Genomic DNA, 19,939 nt, shown 5'->3' with positions numbered 1-19,939 from the left:
ATGGGTGACTCCAAAGAAATAGCATCTTCCAAACACAATGGGACTGGTGTGCTTATGAATTTATAGAGCCTGTGGTGGCGCACACAAGCCCTGTACAGGTTCAAGCCAGAGGAGATCTCAGCGCTGAAAGGGAGAAGCAGACATTAGGGTCCCATCCCTAACAAAGCAGCTATTTGCAATTGATACCTTTCTGCAAAGAGAACAGTTTCCTCCACTGGAGGATCACTGTATGATATACCAACCACACTCTAGGGCAGGCCCCATGTCTATGAGTTGTAGACACAAAACACACATTTTGGATTTTTTGTTTTATTTATTCAACTATTTGTCTTATTGGTCTGTTGCTTGTCTTTATGGGGTTATTTTTGTTTTGAAACAGGAAAAGAATATAAAGTTGGGTGGATAGAAATGTGTGGAGAATCTAGGAGTTGGAGGAGGGTAAAAACATCAAAATATACTGTGTGAAAACAATTTTAAAAAAAGAACTTAGGTTCTCAACCTTCCTAATGCTACAACCCTGTAATAGAGTTCCTCATGTGGGGATTCCCCCAACCATAACACTATTTTCATTGTTACTTCCTCATTTTGCTACTGTTATAAATCATAATGTAAATATCTGATGTGTGACCCTCCATGAAAGGGCCATTCTTCCATAGTTGAGAACCACTGTCCTAAACATTGCTTGTTTTCAAAACAGAATTCCTGCCTTTACAATTGGTTTCATTGGATTTAAAATGTAGATAGGCAAGCATACCCTGTTCATTTTATCTTTTTTTTTTTTTTTTTTTTTTTTGGTTTTTCGAGACAGGGTTTCTCTGTGTAGCTTTGCGCCTTTCCTGGGACTCACTTGGTAGTCCAGGCTGGCCTCGAACTCACAGAGATCCGCCTGGCTCTGCCTCCCGAGTGCTGGGATTAAAGGCGTGCGCCACCACCGCCCGGCTTCATTTTATCTTTTTCCATGTAGCTCTGTAAATATGAAATACTGCCTTCTTAACTTTAATATTATCTTTGTGTATTTCTGTTACTAGAGATGAGAAAGGTGAATCGAAGCTAGCCTATGAGATGTTTTTCTTTAGACTAAATTATATCTTCTTCTAGGGCAAAATCTTAACCGTTTTCTAACAAATGCTTCAGCAATATTTTGATACAATTTTACCAAGAAATGAGTCAGGCTCTTAATCCAAAATCCAAGGATCATTCACCCTACTTCATGGATCAAAAGAAGTTTAGCTTTTAATTGTGGGCAGAACATACTAGACAATTGTCTTCATATGCAAACAGCAGGACAGATGCTGTGTGTTGACTGGACTGGGATATGGGTCCCTGGTCTGTGAGTACAGCTGCAAAGGTAAATCTATTCACCAGGAGGTGGCAAGTCACATTTACTCTAGAATGATGACTCTTAATTCTTATCTTGCCACCATATTTATAAAAACAATGAAACTGATTCATATAACACCCCCAATGCTTAGCCCATCAACACATCTTATGTATTTACTATGTGAACTACCTCAGCAAGATAGAATTTTCTACAGAGTGCCTCCAAGGACTGCACTATCTTCACCATGGGTTTCTTCAGGCTCTATAATTACCTTGTTGGTACATATTAACAACTGCCTATCAACTGTAACTTTTCCCTCAGCTGAAATGATTAACAAAACCCTACTGGTTTCTGTTTAAAATGTCATAGTAACTTTTGAATTCCTTACTAAGCTCCCAAAGAGTAAAGTGGCATGAACAGCGGCTTATTTGAGAATAAAAACAAAGATCACAAGTGGATTTGGTTTCGGATCTATGATGTCAATCTGGAGTAAGTATTTATTCGCAGCTGTAATATGAACATTGGGCAGACTGGCAGAGCAGGGTGGGAGGGAGTGCAAATGCCTGCTCTACCTCAGCGGCCCTGCAGGGCAGCACTGTGCACACAAGACAAATGCTGGCTTTGGCCAATGTCCTCAGCAATTTCCATGACCTTTAGCAAACTTCCTAACCTCTCGAAGCTGCTTTCTCAAGAGTAAACGCAATGTAAGTAACAGTCCAGCACATGAAACACACCCAGCAAAGACTCCAAACGAGAAAGGGAAAATGTTTGTAAAACTGCAAATCAGCTTGTCAAAACAAAAACAAACCAACCCCAGGAGCCAAGGATCAACCTACGTTCAGGGCATATGAATCCTTTTTAATCTTTTAGTTTCCCCTGAGAAGTCTGGCCCGAAATTAAGAATTAGAAAATCTAAATCAGTTTAAAAACGACCCAACTGTGCTGTCCTTTATACAGTTCAGTCAAGTCAGTACCAACAGTCACTCGGGGGGAGACTAGAGGTGGGGAACAATTCACTCAGCTTCCCCAAAGCCACTTCAAAGCCACGGGCGCTAGGAGTATTCACCACTGACGTGAGATGAGAGTGCAAAGATGGCACAAAATAGGTAAAATTAAGAGTAGATAGTAAAGTTTGAATGACTCCACTTCCTTTATTGCAGTAACTTCCGTACAAAGCAGCAACTGCAATACTCAGGGTTAAAACATTACAAAAGCATTTGTGACAGGTACAGTACAGTATTATCAAAATATTACATTTTCAAACTGAGCAGATAATCACCCACCAGAGTTCAACTCTTTCAATTATTTTCATAGTCTTAAAAAAACACATATGTCAGAAAGCAATATGAAAAGAGTGTAAAGGAAAACCTAAAGCACAAAGGAAACATTGCAACAAATAAATATTTGATTTAGTAACTGTTAATAATCAACACCAACATTCTCTCTGAACCCACTGAATTTTTTACCTATCATAACAATGAATTCAAATGCCACTGCATAATTATTTTCAAGTTGTTATCAATGATTAGGACTAAAAATAATTTGGCATCAAGATAATCAAAATTCAGCATAAAATAAAAATAGCTTTAATACTAGCTAGCATCTCTAAGAATTGTTGAAAATTTTCAGTTTAGAGTACTATTGCAACCTTGAAAATGTCTGACCTGGTATCTAGTGTTAAGTGAACGTCATGTTTTTAAAAGTGGAAAGCTTCTTACATTATTTCACAAACAATATTACCCTCCCTAGTATGTGTATTGAGATCCATTGTATGTACTTTATACACAAATGTATGGTGTATGACATTTAGTTTCTGTAGTACAGGTCACAATGAAGTTTTCCTGAATGGGGGAAAAAACCTTTAGAAATAAAAGGCAAGTGTACCTGTGCGCATGTCAAGATAGCAGCATTCAGCCCATGCCCTATTATCCCTTCAGAAAACTCAAGCATGATATGGTTTATTGAATATGGCATTTCTATATTGCCTCCAAACTCTGCAGAATTTAAAGTAAATGGAACAATATTGAATTATAATGTAGGAAAAACTTAGAAAAATCATTTAACTTCATTTTCTTAATATTCTGAATGGAAACGACCAGATATCCAGCTGGTATTAATTTAAGTCATATTCATGCAGAAATATTGCATCACTGAAAATGCATTTTTAACATTTCCCTAAGATGATGGAAGTCTGTGTCTGTTCTCCACCACTGAAACTTACTGATCATCTGCTCAACAGCACTGTACCTAACTGGATAACTGGATCAAGTTTCACTATGATCTTCAAATTGACTTTGTCCTCCATGAAACCTGTAACCTCTTGATCTGACTTGAATGTTTATTGAAACAAAACAAAACAAAAAAATGTAATCAACTCAACTGTGACCACTTTAAAATCTGAAACACCAGCAACAGAAATTTCTTTACATATACACATATGCACCTGTGTATGCATAACATACACACATACAGACATGTAGACACGAATCCCTTGAAATGTGTTTAGGAAGTCCTTCCTTGAAAAATGAGAAACTTCACATTAAAAACTGCATATAAAGCTTTCAGGACAGCACATCCGCACTGTCAAGTGCATGGGTAGACGACAAGGTCAAACGCACAAACTGGCAGTTTTCTTTAACACAAAAGTTTTAAAGTATTAAGAATGGATTAAATTTCAATGTTCAGAATAATCTGTTCAAACCTGAGTGTATTAAGACTAAATGTACTTGATACTTGAATAAATTAAGCCTAAAACCATTTCCACTAAGAAAACAGTGGTCCATTTAACCATTGATAAAATTTTAATGATTTTTTTTTAAATAAAGTATGGCGTAGGATAGTGAAAGTCCCATAGTGTTTATTGAAATCTTCTATTAAATGGCATTTCTTTGTCTAAATTTCCTCCAAAACCACCTGTTAGCATGTCTTAAAAGTCCTTCACATTTGAGAGGAATTCTAAATTAGAACAGATCTTTTAGAAATAATACAAATGATCTCGGGTTTTGCTTGAAAAGGACATGTGATTTTTCAGCATCATATAGGAAGTGCTAGGTAGATCTTCACCCTTTTCTAAGATTTATAAGAAATAATACATAATTTCAATTGAGAGTTAAAAATGGTGTTTGGGCCTCTATTTCCTTGCTCTACATGTACACATACTTACATAAACCTAACCTTGGGCTCCATTTTTTGGTATTTTCCCCATATATTTTATTAGTTTGTCCTAATCATCTTGAGTATCTAACAGATACTTTTACAAAAGGAATACAAAACACACAGTTCTCCAGACTGACTGGTCAATGGAAGATGAAAAGGGGTGTCCACTGAAGGTGAAAGATTAGAAATAAAAACATCTGAAGGCAAAGTTTACCATTCTATAAATTTACAAAAGACAACAGCTGTATGGATGAAATTTGGTTAATTTCAGAAGGCACCTCAAGGCTAAAGGCTTTTGTACTCCTCTCATCAATCAAAAAATAACGCACTCTTATTGCTTCCAAGTAGCAAAGGACAACTTTACTCTCATGAACTTCAGTCCAACAAGAAAGAATTACCAGTCACTGATATGGAGTTGACTAAAACTGAAGTCTCCATCTATCTATCAATGGAGCAACTTTTCCATGTGCTTTCAAATAAATGAAGTACTGAAACAAAGTCCCAGTTCACCACCGTGATATCTGGTGTTACTGACGATTTCAGTCGCTTTCACTAGGCACTGAAGTACCATTCCTGGAGGGCAGTCCATGGTGCAGAATAATTAAGAATAGAAGGTAAGGACGCTCTGATGATTCCCACGAACTAGGAGGATTGGTGGCAGGTCCTTAGATAGAGCATCTAACCAAGCCATATACAAAGCACTGGACACAGCACCTTTCCGTGCAACTGGGAGACTCCTAGGATCAGAATGAGAAGACACTGAGCAATGCTTTGGAGAAGAAAATGAAACAGCAACTATTAATTAGGTCCCAATTCCCATGATAAAACCTGAATGGAGGGAAATTCTACATAGATACAACAATAACTACTAGATATACTCTCATTTCATTATCCCCAGATTTTTAGGTTTCAACCAATTTTCAAACATTTGTCCATAAAAGTATTCCTGTGAACTTCAATACATATAATTCATATTTATTATTAATAATATTAATATTTAGTCAAACTAGCCCTTCAATAAGGATAGGATTCTTTAGAAGAAAAATGTATTTGTATTAGAACCCAGACAGTAGAAGTTATAGATGGAAAATAAAGTATAATTAACTGTATTAATTTTACCTTCTCTTGTGAATTTTAGTTTCTATTTATAGAGCATGGTAGTGACCTCTTGACCTCTAAGGAGTCATTCTAAATTTCTATGGCTGAGTGTCTTTCATTCTAGAAGTTTGCCCACCATCAGCACAAACTGAAAACGCTATGTTTGGTGTTACCCTGACAGTTCTTTATGTCCCTCATCTGTCTTGGTTTCTGGGTGCCTGAGCTTTTATCTGTTAGGGACACAGAATTCAGAACTAAAAACATCCAGGTTCACATATCTCTAATAACATGGCTCACAGAGGAGAGGCTCAAGTGGGACCAGTAACTGTGTCTAATTCGAAGACAGCATGTTTGCATAGAACTACATCTAATTCAAAGACAGCATGTTCCCATGGAACACAGCCACAGGGGAAACGGGGTGGGTTCAGACAGGAACTGCTGGACCAGGTCAATATTCTATACAGCCTTTACACTTAGCTTTATGAGAAAGTTGTCTGGAATCCAAATTCTACTGTAAACCCCCCTATGCCTCACACACCTGTGGCCCTGCTAGAAACTTTTGAAAAGGTGAAAAGGGAATTAAAGAATATGAACATAAAAGTTCAGAATAACTTATCAAAAGAAATTACTTAGAGAGATACAAGGGTATAGTGTATCTCTTGTTCATGCCTAAATGCTAGCTCCACATGTTGAAGGCAACTATATTTTAGTGTGAGTTTTCCTTTTTATAGATGTCTTTTTGATAAACTTTTTAAGCACTTATTAGCCAGGCCTTGTAGTACAGGACTGAAATTCCAGCACTTGGCAGACAGAAGCAGAGAACTGCTCCAAGTTTAAGATCAGCCTGGGCTATCGATTAAAAACAAAACAAAAAAGCAACCCAATGGTGGTTTGACTGTTACAGTGGAACCCCTGCATTCTGACTGCATCGGAGGCAGGCCTGCTCTGCAGGAAGGAAATTATGGCTGCTACTGTAAACAGGGTCAAAAGCTCATGGCTGGGATGGCAGTGGTCCTAGGGGTAACCTACTTCTATGGTTTTGTTAGATGGTCATGGACTCAGACTGCCTTCTAAATGTTCACACCCGTGTTTACAAGTGCTCGCCCTCAACGTTGCTCAGAGGAGCTTATGGCAGAGGGCAGTGGTTAATGGAGAGACTCATAACTTATCAAAATATTGAGTATGTGACTGAGTTCTTGGTTATGAATGGGCATCTCTTATCACACATGTGCCATCCACTCCCAACCAAGGCTCAGAGAGCACTGAGGAAGAGGGGACATAAACATGGTAAGAGCCAGGGATGCTGGGAAAGAGAGGGGTGGAGTCACAGTCGCCAGACAGATGCAGAGAAAGCAAGATGAGAATGCCAGACTGAGAAAAGGTGCCAAGCCACATGGCTCAACATAGATAAGAACTATGGGTTAATTTAAATTGTAAGAGCTAGTTAGTAATAAGCCTGGGCCATCGGCCAAACATTTATAATTAGTTTAAGCCTCTGAGTGATTATTTTATAAGCAGACAGGATGCAGAAAAACCTCTGGCTATAGGAACCTTCATGAAAATAGCCCAAACCTTCTTCCAATAATACTTACATGACAATAATATTAGCTGTGCTCGAGTGCTCCTTTAATAATTCATTTAACCTGATCTGCCGGTATGTCTGAAATGGAAAAGGACAGAATTAGAATTGTAAGGCAGATTGTAGCCCAGTATACAGTGTGTAAGCCCATGCAGCCATGCACTAGATCTTCAGCACTACCAAAGAAAAAGGAGGAGGGGGAAGGAGGAAGAATAGGAGGAAGAAGAAGAACAAGAAGATGAAGTGGAAACTACCATGGTTTTTAAAACAAGTAGCAAAAACAAATTTTGTATAATAAAATATCATTTAGAAAAATATTAGACAGCTGCTTCCCACCATTCAAATATAAAATGACCCTTAAGGGAAGTTTAATTTACATAACCATTTCCCCCTGTATCAAATCACTGTGCTTGGTACTTACAGTATCAGTAATTCTATTAAACCACATGTAAGACTACTGAAAAGGAGAGAAGGGAAGAGTACCTTAGTCTTATAAAGTTCAAGCTCATTATCTGTTATTCGCCAAGGCTCGTCTTCCTTCATTTTGTCTGCAATGTCCTGTTCTTTATCATCCTCATGAAGTCTGTATGGCTCAATCATGTCATCAAAAGCGACAATACTTTAAAGAACAGAAAGAATACTGACAATCTTATTTTGAATTATGTATTAGGAACATCCTTAAGTAGAAATTATAACTTGTTATAAACTTGTAATCATTTTTATAATTTAGTTAGAAAACAGTAATTTCCAGTCTCTCGAACTGCACAGATGATAACAAAGTTGGAGCTAAACCTGTCACACTGTAATCTGCCCTTACCTGTGTCAACTCTCAAACTAAAGAGTATCACATTAGCCGAAATAATTCCTGAGTGATGAGTAAAATACAACTTTGCTCAAATAGCAAATCTTTTCCAACTCAATGTAAAACAATCTTTATCCCAGCTCTCTAACTCACTTGACACATGCCTAAAAATAATTAGTTATTCCTGACAAAATACACACAGACAGTAACTGCCTCTCTGTGCCATTTTCAAGAAGACTATTCCAAAAATAGAAACTGTGGTAAGAGACTCTTGACTGCAACTATTATAGGGAAATTCAGATTTTCACTATAAAAGTAAACAATGGAGCCGGGCGGTGGTGGCGCACGCCTTTAATCCCAGCACTCGGGAGGCAGAGCCAGGCGGATCTCTGTGAGTTCGAGGCCAGCCTGGGCTACCGAGTGAGTTCCAGGACAGGCACAAAGCTACACAGAGAAACCCTGTCTCGAAAAAACAAAAAACAAAAACAAAAAAAAAAACTTTAAAAAAAAAAAAAGTAAACAATGGAAGTAATATGTATGTAAAGTTAGGATCTTTTAGTGACTGTGGATAGGAAATATCTGGAATTTAAAACCTATCTGCAATTTCTGTGGCACTAACAATTTCCAGAAAGCATGTCTAAAGAGTGAAATCCCTTCTGAAAACTGAGAATTCTTTAAGCTTACTTCAGTATCACACTGGCAAGCCGATTACCATGTGGTTTTTAACTCGGCGCTAAGAAAAAGCTCTGGTAATCATTTAAAGTTAAATTATCTGTGTCTGCACAGGCCAAAAGAGTTGGAAATTTATACAGAGTAATTTATCCAGCAACTTACTTTTCTTTTTTTGGTTTGGTGTTGATATCTCCTAGGACCATGATATCAGAGAAATCTATTCGGAATTTACTAAGTAAAGTAGCCATCCTATGACAAAAAGAACAAACAGCATTCAGACATGGAAAGGATGTTAAGTATTTTTATTTACTACATATGTGATAAGATGACCTAAAGGGAAAGTCTACCAGTTGCTACACAAATTTCCTGAATTGGCCCATACTCTCCATTAAAAAAGTAAACACTGAAATTGCCTGGGTAGAGATGACTATCATCTAACCCTCTCTATCCCTGCTAAAATTTAAGAAAGTGATGTGAGTGGACTCAAATGCTAACTATCCAGGAAGGAAATGTGCTGGAGAGGGGAAAGGGGAGTATAGGGGGACCCAGCACTGTGAGAACTGAGCTGGGTTCAAAAGAATGCAGCATTTCGTTGTATAACAGTTCCCTCCAAGTTTGATATACTCCACCCTGCAAAGAAGCTACTTAAGCAGGAAGGTAAACAACACACAACAGCATCAGGAAGTTCCTGAAACTGACCATATTCACCTGGCTCCTCCCTCCCAGAGTAAGCAATAAGGCTGCAGAGAGTCACTCTCAGAGAAGCCAAACTGCAAAGAAGATTCAGACCAGACCAGCTGCCTGTAAGCAGAAGCCAGTCAAGCTGCCAGACAGGATTAGACCAGAGTCACTGGCGAAGTGCACAGGCACTCTCCAACCGGTTGAGCCGCCTGCAGGCAGTGCAGTGAGCTCCAGGTTTCCAGCGTTGGTGAGCTGACACCATGCTGGGGTGGGCCTTTGTGAGGCAGCAGTCTTTGAGTCTATTCTGCTCCTTAAGTAACTCCTCAGCCACACTCCTGCAAGTAACCCCAGTAAAACTCACTGGTTCACTAAGCTGGACTTTGGTAGTATCCATGTGGTCTTGTCATAGGTTCCCTATCTGGGGTGAGTAGATGTGTGTGCTCATCTCCCCAGGAAAAGTCTTGCCACATAACACATTTACATAGAGGAATGAGGCAAATGAAGAACTATGTACACAAGAGATAAAACAGGTAGACCAAAAATGCCTGAAGTCCCCAAAATGCGGACAGCATGCAGGACATATCTGGAGTGGAGACAAGATGGAAGGGGACAAGACAACAACCAGAAACTTGATGCCACACTGCAGCACTCACACTGTCTACACTGTCTACAATAGGACTGTGGGAGCATCAGTCAAAACTCTCAGACTTTCTACAGGAAACTGGAAGCAATGTGTACAGTACCCTTCAGGGACAAGGCCAGGAGAGAAGCACCAGAAACCAGACTCATGGCAGTGCAGACAATAGTATGCTGATGTCTCCAAGTCCACACAATTTCTCTATATACGAAAAGGCCATTTCTATGCACTTTCTTTCAAAAGATTAAAGATCTGCTTCTAACACCTGATGGTACAGGTATTAATAAAGACTTTCTAAAATGCCGTGTTAAACTACCACATCTAAGAAAATTATGCATTTATAATTTAAATATGGATGTCAAAAAATTAAAGAGGATAAGGTTCTATTTAATGAGGCTTTTGCAGTATGGTTAATACTTCAGGGTCTATATGGTTTTTATTTTATCAAATCTCTGTCATGAAAGGACTATTTAATTAATGCTCTCCAACTTAAAACAAACTTACGCTCTCCGGTCATGGTCTATTCTGTTTATTTTTCCACCAATGAATACTCGGATCTTACAATCTTTCCACTTTTTCTTGGTTGTCAGAAGGTAGGGTATCAACAAGGTCAAACCTGAATTATAAAAATATAAAGTCCTTTTTAAAATGCTAATATCTCAAACAAAAAAATTATTTTCAACTTGGTCTCAAAAAACACATTTATTATAACTCAATGTAAAGTAAAATTTGTCCTCCCTTGAAAATTCCATCAAGGAGGGAGGTCCAAGAGTTGTGGTTCAGTCCCAGAATTGCAGTTCTTTAAGCAACAAAATTGGATGGTGGCCTAGGCAGTAGAAAATGTGTTGCAGACAGAAAGGGGAAGGAAATGAATGTAGCCTAATAGGAGCAAATTTCACACTGAAATGGGAGAGATGAGAGGGAAAAGGCTGATTGGCACTGGCTTTCAGGTTCTACATAGTACACACATGCACACATACATATTATATATTCCCTAGCTTCGTCCACTGAGGGGACCTGGTAACCAAGAACTATCTAATAAGCCACAAGCATAGTGCTTCTAAGTACTACTCTTGACCAGAAGGACAAGGAGACCTTGGGTAGAAAGTCCTTTTCATAGCAAGGAAGAGATAAGTCTAGGAGATCATCTTATTTTAGGAAGCAACTTCCAAAATGAGTTCCCTCCATCAAATGAACACATTAAGTCTCCCTAGGGAAGACCCTGGTGCTAGATGTGGACAATCTGAAAACGAAACAAATGATGACAGTAATAAGTGAGATCCTTTGGATCCTTTGGATAAACTAAGAAGCAATGCCTTAAAATGAAGAGACAAGCTCTTCTTTTAATAAAATGCCAGCCAATCATTGAGGAAGGAATGATGGGGGTGAAAATGCACCATCCAGGACCACAACAGCCAACTAAGAAACATGAGTGAGTGAATGTTAACCCAAGTGAAATAGTTGAGGAAGAAGAGTTTAATCTGCAGAGCCGCCAAGAACCCCACCACCACATCTATAATCATAAAGAGGGGAAAGCAACTTTTCAGGCAAAAGTCTGAAAAAAATACACGTTACTCAACAGCTTACTTTACACCAATATGCCACTCTTAGTGAGATATAGACAGAAGAGCACAGTGCCACTTCTGTGCTATTTTTGCCAAAGATTTATAACGTGAAACTGATTGTGACCAATATGACTGCATTCCAAATTGAGTCACATTACATAAACTAGTCATAGCTAATATAATGGCATTGTCACAAAGTTCAAGAAAGGACTAAAGCAGCTTCTACAAGAAGACTCCTGAAAGGACATCACTATGTATGACTCTCACACTGATTCTTGTGCTGTTTGAGCATGCTGGTAAAACCTGAATGTGGTAAACTGTATGCCATTTCTTAGCACTAGTCTTACATGTCAGTAAATTTCTAATTATTTAAAAAATACATTAAGGGCCTTACCTCCATCATCAAAAAGCCACCAGACATCAATAGTATTCTTTCCTTGTTTTTTCTGAAACTGTGTACTAGCTTCGAGAAGCTTTTGGTCAGCTACATTTAAAGGTGCAACGGGGCCTTTGGATTCTGAAGGATTAAGCAAAAAATTATGACATAAAGGAAGTAAATGTTAAATCTCCTTTTACTGTATTCCTAGAATTTCCTAGCATTTGTAAATTCAGATATTTATATGCAGATAGCTGTATATGGCTTCCATTATAAGCCTGTAGTAGCTTATAACAGATATAATTTGAGTACAAAAAAAGTACTTTTTGTTTTACAATAGGTAAACTCATCCAAATTACCCTAGTGTCTAGTATTCTGAAGTATTCTGGTGAATGCACAGGAATCCTAAATACTGAACATTTACTGATAGAGTTTAATTTTCCTGGAGAGCTATTTTAGGCTAACAAATCAAGCTTTACACTTGTTCTGTGAGATTTCTTTTATTATCTGGTATCTCAATGATTTAGAGTTCAAAGGTATTAAATAAAAAGCCATATTTGCAAGATGATTGGATTAACAGCAATATACTCTTGTCATTACCAGGGAAATGTGCTCATTGATCACTGTCCCCTCAATATGTGATGCCCAATTGTAAAGCCACATAACCACATCTTTCTCTGAATCATAGAAAGATGGTAGGAACTCCTTGGAAAGGGTATGAATATGCTGCATGTCTGAAAGGAGTTCTCATTTACATTTCTAGGAATTAAAAAAAAAATCAGCATTGACTCTGTGAGCAAGCAAATGGCTATTATGAAACTCCACTATCACAATTTTAAAAACAGAAATTCACAGGAGGATCTCTGGTCATTTTTCCAGAGGTCCATCATTCACTTTCCATGCTGCCATGATGTAAGCAAACATGACAAATGATTTTGCATGATGAAATAATATGGCTACCAAACCACACTGCTCCATAACTCTCACCTCTATCTCCTTCTCATAAAATTCATGTACGCTGACATGACTGTGTATCTCCCAAACGCAGCACGACTGTGAGAAATATTGCAATTTTTGAAACGAAAAATATATTAGTATCAAAATCGAGAATTTGGCTGGGTACAACTGATGGTAAAGAGTGTAAGCGACACTGTAGAATCACCTGTTTCAGTGTCCCTACTTATCATCTAAACCATGCAGTTTAAATTAAGAAAAAAACCCAAAAAACAGAACACCTGCCTTTCCAGGTTTGTGTACTTCAGAAACACCATGACGATTCAAAAGGCTGTGAAACAATAGCTTGTCCCAGTGAGACATAATGCTTAGTTGAAATAAAATTAATTTTGCTAATCTGCATTTAATAGATAACTGTAATATCACCTCACCATGGAAATAAAAACTAAATTAAAATAAAAGGAAAATAATAGGGTTGGAATTAAAGAGATAACAGTATGGAAAGGGGGATTAAAATAAAATGATGAACAATGCCTGCCTTTTTTCAACAGTGGCTGAGTTGGAGTCTTGCCATCCTCTTCCTCATCTAGATTATGTTTAAAAAACACAAAATATGAAGTTAATTGCCTTTATAATCATAAAGTAATGGAAATGTAAATAGAGCACATTATAAACAAGACAGTGTGAAGAAACAGCCCATGAGAAATGATTAATACTGAAAATTAATATTTTCTATACTGAGTGTTTAATATTTTTAAAAATCACATTTTTTTTTATAAAGACCATACAGAGTGAATGATGAACACCCACACTGAAATTTTATTTCTTTAAAATTATTCAAAAGAGCCAACAGATTTTGTAAACGTTAAGCTTTCAGACTTGAAATCAGGTGAGAATGTCACACTACAGCGTGCAGAGTGGAAGCATGGCCCTTTGAGCAGCCATCTTTGCAGGTAACACAAAGCTTTAAACACGCCACTACATCACACCCAAGTGACCACAGGCACCCGGTAGCTGCACAAGTCAATCAGAACTGGAAATATTAGGGAATTTGATCAGAGTAAAATGCCAGTTTATAAAAGAATCATTTTCTTCAAATAAAGTTTATGTACACATCCATATGTGTGCATATATTCACCAGCTATGTTTAAATATTCACCAATTTGTTTTCTGGGGTAAGCAGTTTTTCTAACTCTTTTTCCCCATAGATGTAAATTTACTTAAGGCAAGTGAACTCGAGATTTAAAAAGAACATTCTGCAGTAGGGTCCTAAGTAAGACTCCCAGGCTTTCACAGCATCTCTTAACACTATCCTCGATGAGCTAGACCACGTTAGTTGATGCCTTGCTTCCTCACTGGTAGAAATGCACCTACCTCTTAAGGCTCTGAAATTGCAGGCATTGCTGAAATGAGTTTAGGCTGGTGCAAACCAAGTACTTACAGAGCATTCTCTCTTTGTCCCCTTGTATATTATATGCCTCAGTAAGCAAGACAGATAAAACCAAATACTGTGACTATATAACTGTATTAGAATGTTCCTAATCCTGAAGGGTTTTTTTTTTTATATGAAGTATCCATTTCTCTTATAGTATCTGTGCTGATTTTGAGAATTTGCCAAATAGAAAACAGACAGAAAAATCAAGCTATACAATTGTTACTTTTTATGCATGTTTTGGAAAAATAATTAAAATTTAAATACTACTGTTATAAAGTAATACTTAATATCTGCTTTTGAACATATAGTGATTGGTAGTTTATACTCATTTAAAGGAGTTTAAATGTCAAAGACACAGTGGCATTTAAAATTATTTATAATATTACCTATCTTTGCAGGTATATGAAAGTCAGAGGACAACTCATAGGAGTCAGTTCTCTCCTTCCACTCTGTAGGTCCCAGGAATCAAATTCAAGTCCTAAGACTTAGCAGTAAATGCCTTTTTCCAACAGAGCCTTCTTACCCACCAAAATGACTCTTTAAATTAGGCTAAATGCATTTATAATTTTACAACTGAGTAGAAATATACTAATCTAGTTTCCTATTCTTTAAAACTATGAAGTTGTAGCACACATCACTGAGTTAATGTACGTGTTTGCATCTACTTAGATGTGAGTGCAGAGTAGCTTCTAGAAAAGGATCAATACTACTGCATGCATGGATTCCTCATAGACTAGACAGAAAGGGTCTGTTTCAGGCAAGAAAATGGGAAAGGGCAAAAGAATGTAGAAATAAAATAAATGCAAAAACAAATGAACAGAATCAGCGTATGAAGTGTATGGACAACACAAACACAGAATAATAAAGCCACCAAGGCCCGAGAGGAGAACTGTGTGAAGCCACACTCTCTACTACTACACTAGGCAAGTTACACAGGAAAGGAGAGAATAAAGAGCAACATCAATGCTTTCAAATAATCTAAAAGATAAATTGTGCAGAGACAGGGTTTGTCCAAGGCTATCAGTTTCATACAAAAGATGGTAGTCATCTTGGAGAAATCAAAAGTACACTACGGCAGGGTGATTTACAGTGCAGATTTCTTTCTTGTTGCGTTATCAGTTGGAACAGGACAGATGGAGATACGAGTCTGAACAGAGGTTGGAGAGTGAGGGTGGGAGAGTAAGATTTGGAAGTCATCCCTTTTCTTCCTACAACATGACACACAAGTTTGTGGATGAAATTATCTGTAAGCCTCATGAAAAAGTACATGTTCTTCCCAAGTTTATAGAAAAATATTTTGAAGCAAACTACTTAAAACTATGTTAGTCACTAAATAATTGACATGACTTCTGTTTTAAGGAAAGCAAACACTTTAAAATTGCAAACAATGTCTAGCTTAAGAAAAGGAACTTTGTAATGTGTATTATATTCAAAAGCCAACCCCCTCCAAATTAAAACAAACTGTTAAAAAAATCTTGTTTGAATGAAAATTACCTTTATGTGTAATAGATTTTTCACCAGACGATTTGCAAGTGTCTTGATCTGACTTTTTACTGTAGTCCACATTTACTACCACATCCTTGGTACCAGGTGATTTTTCTTGTGAAGATAATAATTCTTCTGTAGATATGAAAGGGAAAGTATTTAAAACTGTATCAAAACCATAGTTTAACTATTCAAGGTATCATGGTTTAATAGTAAAAAGGTAACCAGTATCCCTTGTGAAGTAGTAAAGTGTGAGGATTTCTTTCTTTTCTTTCTCTTCTTTCTTTTCTTTTTCTTTTTTTGATAAATGATTTAAGAAACAACCATACTGTTTAAAATGATTATCCATGTAAATATGTCAGCTGCTAGGTGCTAAGCTGGGTTCTGGGGAGTAAGTAACTAATGAGAAATCCACATAAAGACAGAATACAGTAGGCAAAAAATGATATGTAGGCTGTAAAGAAACTCTACTCTCAAAGGTAGTTTCAATATAAAAATATGTAAATGTGACAAATGTTCACATTCACATAAAGGACAAGTAACCCTAGAAAATTATTTCATAACTACAAAGTCTGTAGTCATAACTACAGAGGTACAACCTTTTCCTAACAAGTCCAGGGAAGGTACCAATTCCTCTTAAAGCATTTTCAGATTTGGCAAATACTTAGTAAATACTGAACTTCAACTGTAAAACATATAAAGACAATACAATACAAAATTGACAATCTGTCCATAATCCTCATCACTACTTTGTATGGATGGAGAGAGACAACAGAAGCTAGGGGAGCCAAATTCCAGCACTAAACTAAGGGGTTAAAAGAGGTGACCTCTTTACCATCAGGACAACCCTATGAGGTTCATCACTAGGCATTAACAGACAAGTAAACAGGCCCAGAAGCCACCCAACTTGCCCAGGCTACAAAATTACGGGTAAAGGCTGCAAGTTTTAGAAGACATCTACCTGGGCCTAAGACCAGATCTTAGCAATGGGCAAAGCCTTCAAAAAAGCACTTCATAATAATCATAAATACATAGTACTTTTAAATGCTTCAGTCCCATTCAAACCCAGTATATAACAGAACGGAATAATCCATCATTCTCTTGGGTGACAGGGCACCACTTCTAATCATGCAGTGTCAATGGGCATGAGTCAGGCTCTCTAAACACGGTCTCAAGACTTCAAATGAGGTGCTGCCACAGTCACTCCAGAAAAAGAAAGTACACTTTCAGCGAGCTAAGCTTCTTTGTTTCAAGAGTTTAAATATGAACAGATTACAAGTTTTTATATGCTTCTTGTCTATCTAACCTCAGCTAATCTGATGATTTCATTTATTAACTGATAAGGGGAAATGGTAGCTATTCAACATTTTTAAATTAGCAAACCTTTTTGAAGGCTATGGAAATTTCCATTTTCATAAAATCAGCAAGAAAGTTATACCTTAAATTGGGTCCTAACCATCACTTTAAAAATACTTTAAATGTATACATCGTATTATTTAACTAACAGCCTAAGTAGTGATTTAAGTATCTTAGTAGTGGTTTAAATATTTTTTTCATCCTGTTTTTTTTTTTAAAAAAATTTGGCTGGCCAATTTACAATCATAACTAATGTCTGCCTTTCTTAAGGCGATGACTTATACTAAATTTTATCCTCCATTAATAATCATCAGCCATCCTTTAAGATGCAGACATTGGTGGCTTCCCAGCGCATCTGATCCTAAGATGGGAAGCATGAAGATGGCAATGTAACAATAGGCAGAATTTTTTAACAAAGTAATTGATACTTTTAGAATAAAACCTCATCTGAGGAACACTGACCTTGTCCTTGGAGGTGTGATATGTCCAATCCTTCCTTTAGGCGGATAACCACAACTCCATACTGGATGTCGAAAGCATCACTACAACAGAGGAAGGGAGAATCACAAAATTGTTTATGTTCTATAAAAAGCGAAAGGACCCACGGATCTCTAAAATGACTTTCTGCTCTAAATGTCTGTTTTCTTTAATATGTTTTGAAAATCAGAGAGAAATGAAATCACCTTAGTTCCTAATCTCACACTTTTTTTCTACTATACCCTTGAAACTATGCAAGTTTATATTACAGTAATGTGCCACATGATGCTCTGGTCATGAACATACCATATGCATGCCTTCACATGCCATATAGCCTCGGTGTAGCCTAGTGTTCTGTACCTACTCTCAACAAAGCCAGCTCACAATGTACTTCCCAGAATTCACAGCATCATCAAGCACTACAACTGACTCATGGATCAGCTTTTTAGAGCAGGAGCAGATTTGTTTGGTAACTGTTGCTGTTTGGCTATTTATTTATTTTTAGATTTTATTTTATTTTTCTTTATGTGTCAGTGTGGAGGCATGCACACTTAAGTGTCTATGAGAACAGAGGCCAGAAGGACTGGATCTCCCTCTAGCTGAAGTTACAGGCACCTGGAGTGGGTTCTGGGAATGGAACTTGGGTCCTCTGGAAGAGCTGAGTGGTCTTAACCACTGTACCATCTAGCCCCATCCAACAGTATTTTGATCTTGCAAGGCAACATGACAGAAAACAACCATTACAGTAATCCTACTGCACTTAAATTTAGGTGTATTCCTTTTGAAGCTAAGAGAAACACCTGAAGAGGAAGAAATGGATCTTACTGAGAATGAGAACAGCTTTTAGGGTACGAAGACATTTCTGAAAGGACAGTATCTGTGAGTGTGTTAATGTATGTGTGCACAGGTACTTGTGCACATTTGCGGAATCCACAAAGTCCCCATCAAGTGTCTTCCTCAATCACTACAACTGTCTGAGCCTGGAGCCTGTCACGTCAGCTCAGGCTGGCCCACACAGCCCAGGCACTCTCCTACCTTCAGTCTCCAAGGCTGCGCTGCCAAGCCCAGGTTTTCACATGAGTGCTAGAGATCAAACTCGGGTCCCTACGCCTTCTTAGCAAAGCACTTCACCAGCTGGGCCATCTCCACACCCTAAGGGTAGTATTTAAAAATACTTTTTACTTTTTAGAAGCTAGTCTGGTGTCTGATTGAATCTGTGCGGTTTGGGGTGTGCTGTCTGTCAGTCTCTCTGCGGCCTAGTCCTGCCTGCTGTGTCTGGAAGATGCTGCTTCCTTGGAGTCACCCACCACCATGGCTCTTACACTCTTTCTGCCTCTGCTTTCACACAGATCCCTGAGCCTTGAGGGGAGGGTTTGACAACGACTTCTTTAGGGCTTCGTGCTCCAAGTCTCACTGTCAGCATGCTCTACAGTGGTGAGTCTGTTAACTACCACCTACTGCAAGAATAACTTTCTAGTGAGGGTGGCGCAAAGCACTGGTTTCTGGTATAGCAGTACACCATCAGCAGTCATTTTATGGCCACGTTTCTTTAGCAGAACATTAGTGGCAGGCTTTCCCCTAGGGCCCAGGACCTCTCTAGTCTAAGGTTTTCTACCATGCCCAGGGTTGGCTGGCCAACACAAAAATGGATTCCATGGTTTTGTTGTATTATTTTTGTGCAATCTGTGTCTGGTTGGGTGTTCTGGCTTTTCTTTTCTTTTCCTTTTTGAGAGAGAGGGAGTGTCTTAGAGTTACTACTGCTGTGATGAAAACAACATGACCCAGAAGGGTTTATTTTAGCTTATGCTTTGTCACTTCCAGGTGACAGTCCATCACTGAAGAAGTCAGGGCAGGAACTCAAGCAGGGCAGGAACTCAAGCAGGGCCGGAACCTGGAGGCAGGAGCTAACGCAGAGGCCATGGAGGGGTGCTGCTTACTGGATTGCTCCACATGCCTTTGTTGTTTTGTTTTGTTTTTCTTCTGAGACAGGGTTTCTCTGTGTTAATAGCCCTGACTGTCCTCAAACTCTCAGAGATCTGCCTACTTCTGCCTGCCAGTGCTGAGATTAAAGGTATGTGCCACCTGCCCGGCTCAGCCTGCTTTCTTATAGAACCCAGGAACATCAGCCCAGGGACGGCACCATCCACCATGGGCTGGGCCCTCCCCAACACCAATTAAGACAATGTCCCATAGTCTTAAGTAGAGCCTGATCTTATGGAGGCATTTTCTTAATTGAGGTTCCTTCCTCTCAGATGACTATGGCTTCTGTCATGATGACACAGAACTAGCCAGCATAGGAAGAAAGAACATGAAGCTGGGTGGGAAGGGAGGCAGGAAGACTTGGG

At 38.2% G+C, this 19,939-nt stretch overlaps 1 protein-coding gene across 2 annotated transcripts in view; it reads right to left on the bottom strand.

Moving 5' to 3' along the window:
- Positions 1-2,447: 2,447 nt before the first annotated feature.
- Slc12a2 (solute carrier family 12 member 2) overlaps positions 2,448-19,939 on the bottom strand; it is a 75,049-nt gene continuing 57,557 nt past the window's right edge. Inside the window, exons 19-27 of one of the 2 annotated variants that reach the window (XM_052742222.1) lie at positions 17,580-17,659; positions 15,771-15,896; positions 13,380-13,427; positions 11,906-12,028; positions 10,451-10,562; positions 8,791-8,877; positions 7,638-7,773; positions 7,168-7,235; positions 2,448-5,214 (exon numbers count right to left, since the gene is read on the bottom strand). In XM_052742222.1, the coding sequence (XP_052598182.1) occupies positions 5,079-5,214; positions 7,168-7,235; positions 7,638-7,773; positions 8,791-8,877; positions 10,451-10,562; positions 11,906-12,028; positions 13,380-13,427; positions 15,771-15,896; positions 17,580-17,659 (916 nt within the window). In that variant the 3' untranslated portion in view covers positions 2,448-5,078. The remainder of the gene's footprint in view (positions 5,215-7,167; positions 7,236-7,637; positions 7,774-8,790; positions 8,878-10,450; positions 10,563-11,905; positions 12,029-13,379; positions 13,428-15,770; positions 15,897-17,579; positions 17,660-19,939) is intronic. The other variant, XM_052742224.1, reaches the window with a different exon arrangement.

Source organism: Peromyscus californicus, unplaced genomic scaffold (genome assembly GCF_007827085.1).
Source record: "Peromyscus californicus insignis strain IS unplaced genomic scaffold, ASM782708v3 Scaffold_17__1_contigs__length_78620276, whole genome shotgun sequence".
Taxonomy (NCBI): domain Eukaryota; kingdom Metazoa; phylum Chordata; class Mammalia; order Rodentia; family Cricetidae; genus Peromyscus; species Peromyscus californicus.
This window is presented reverse-complemented; position numbering and strand designations above follow the sequence as displayed.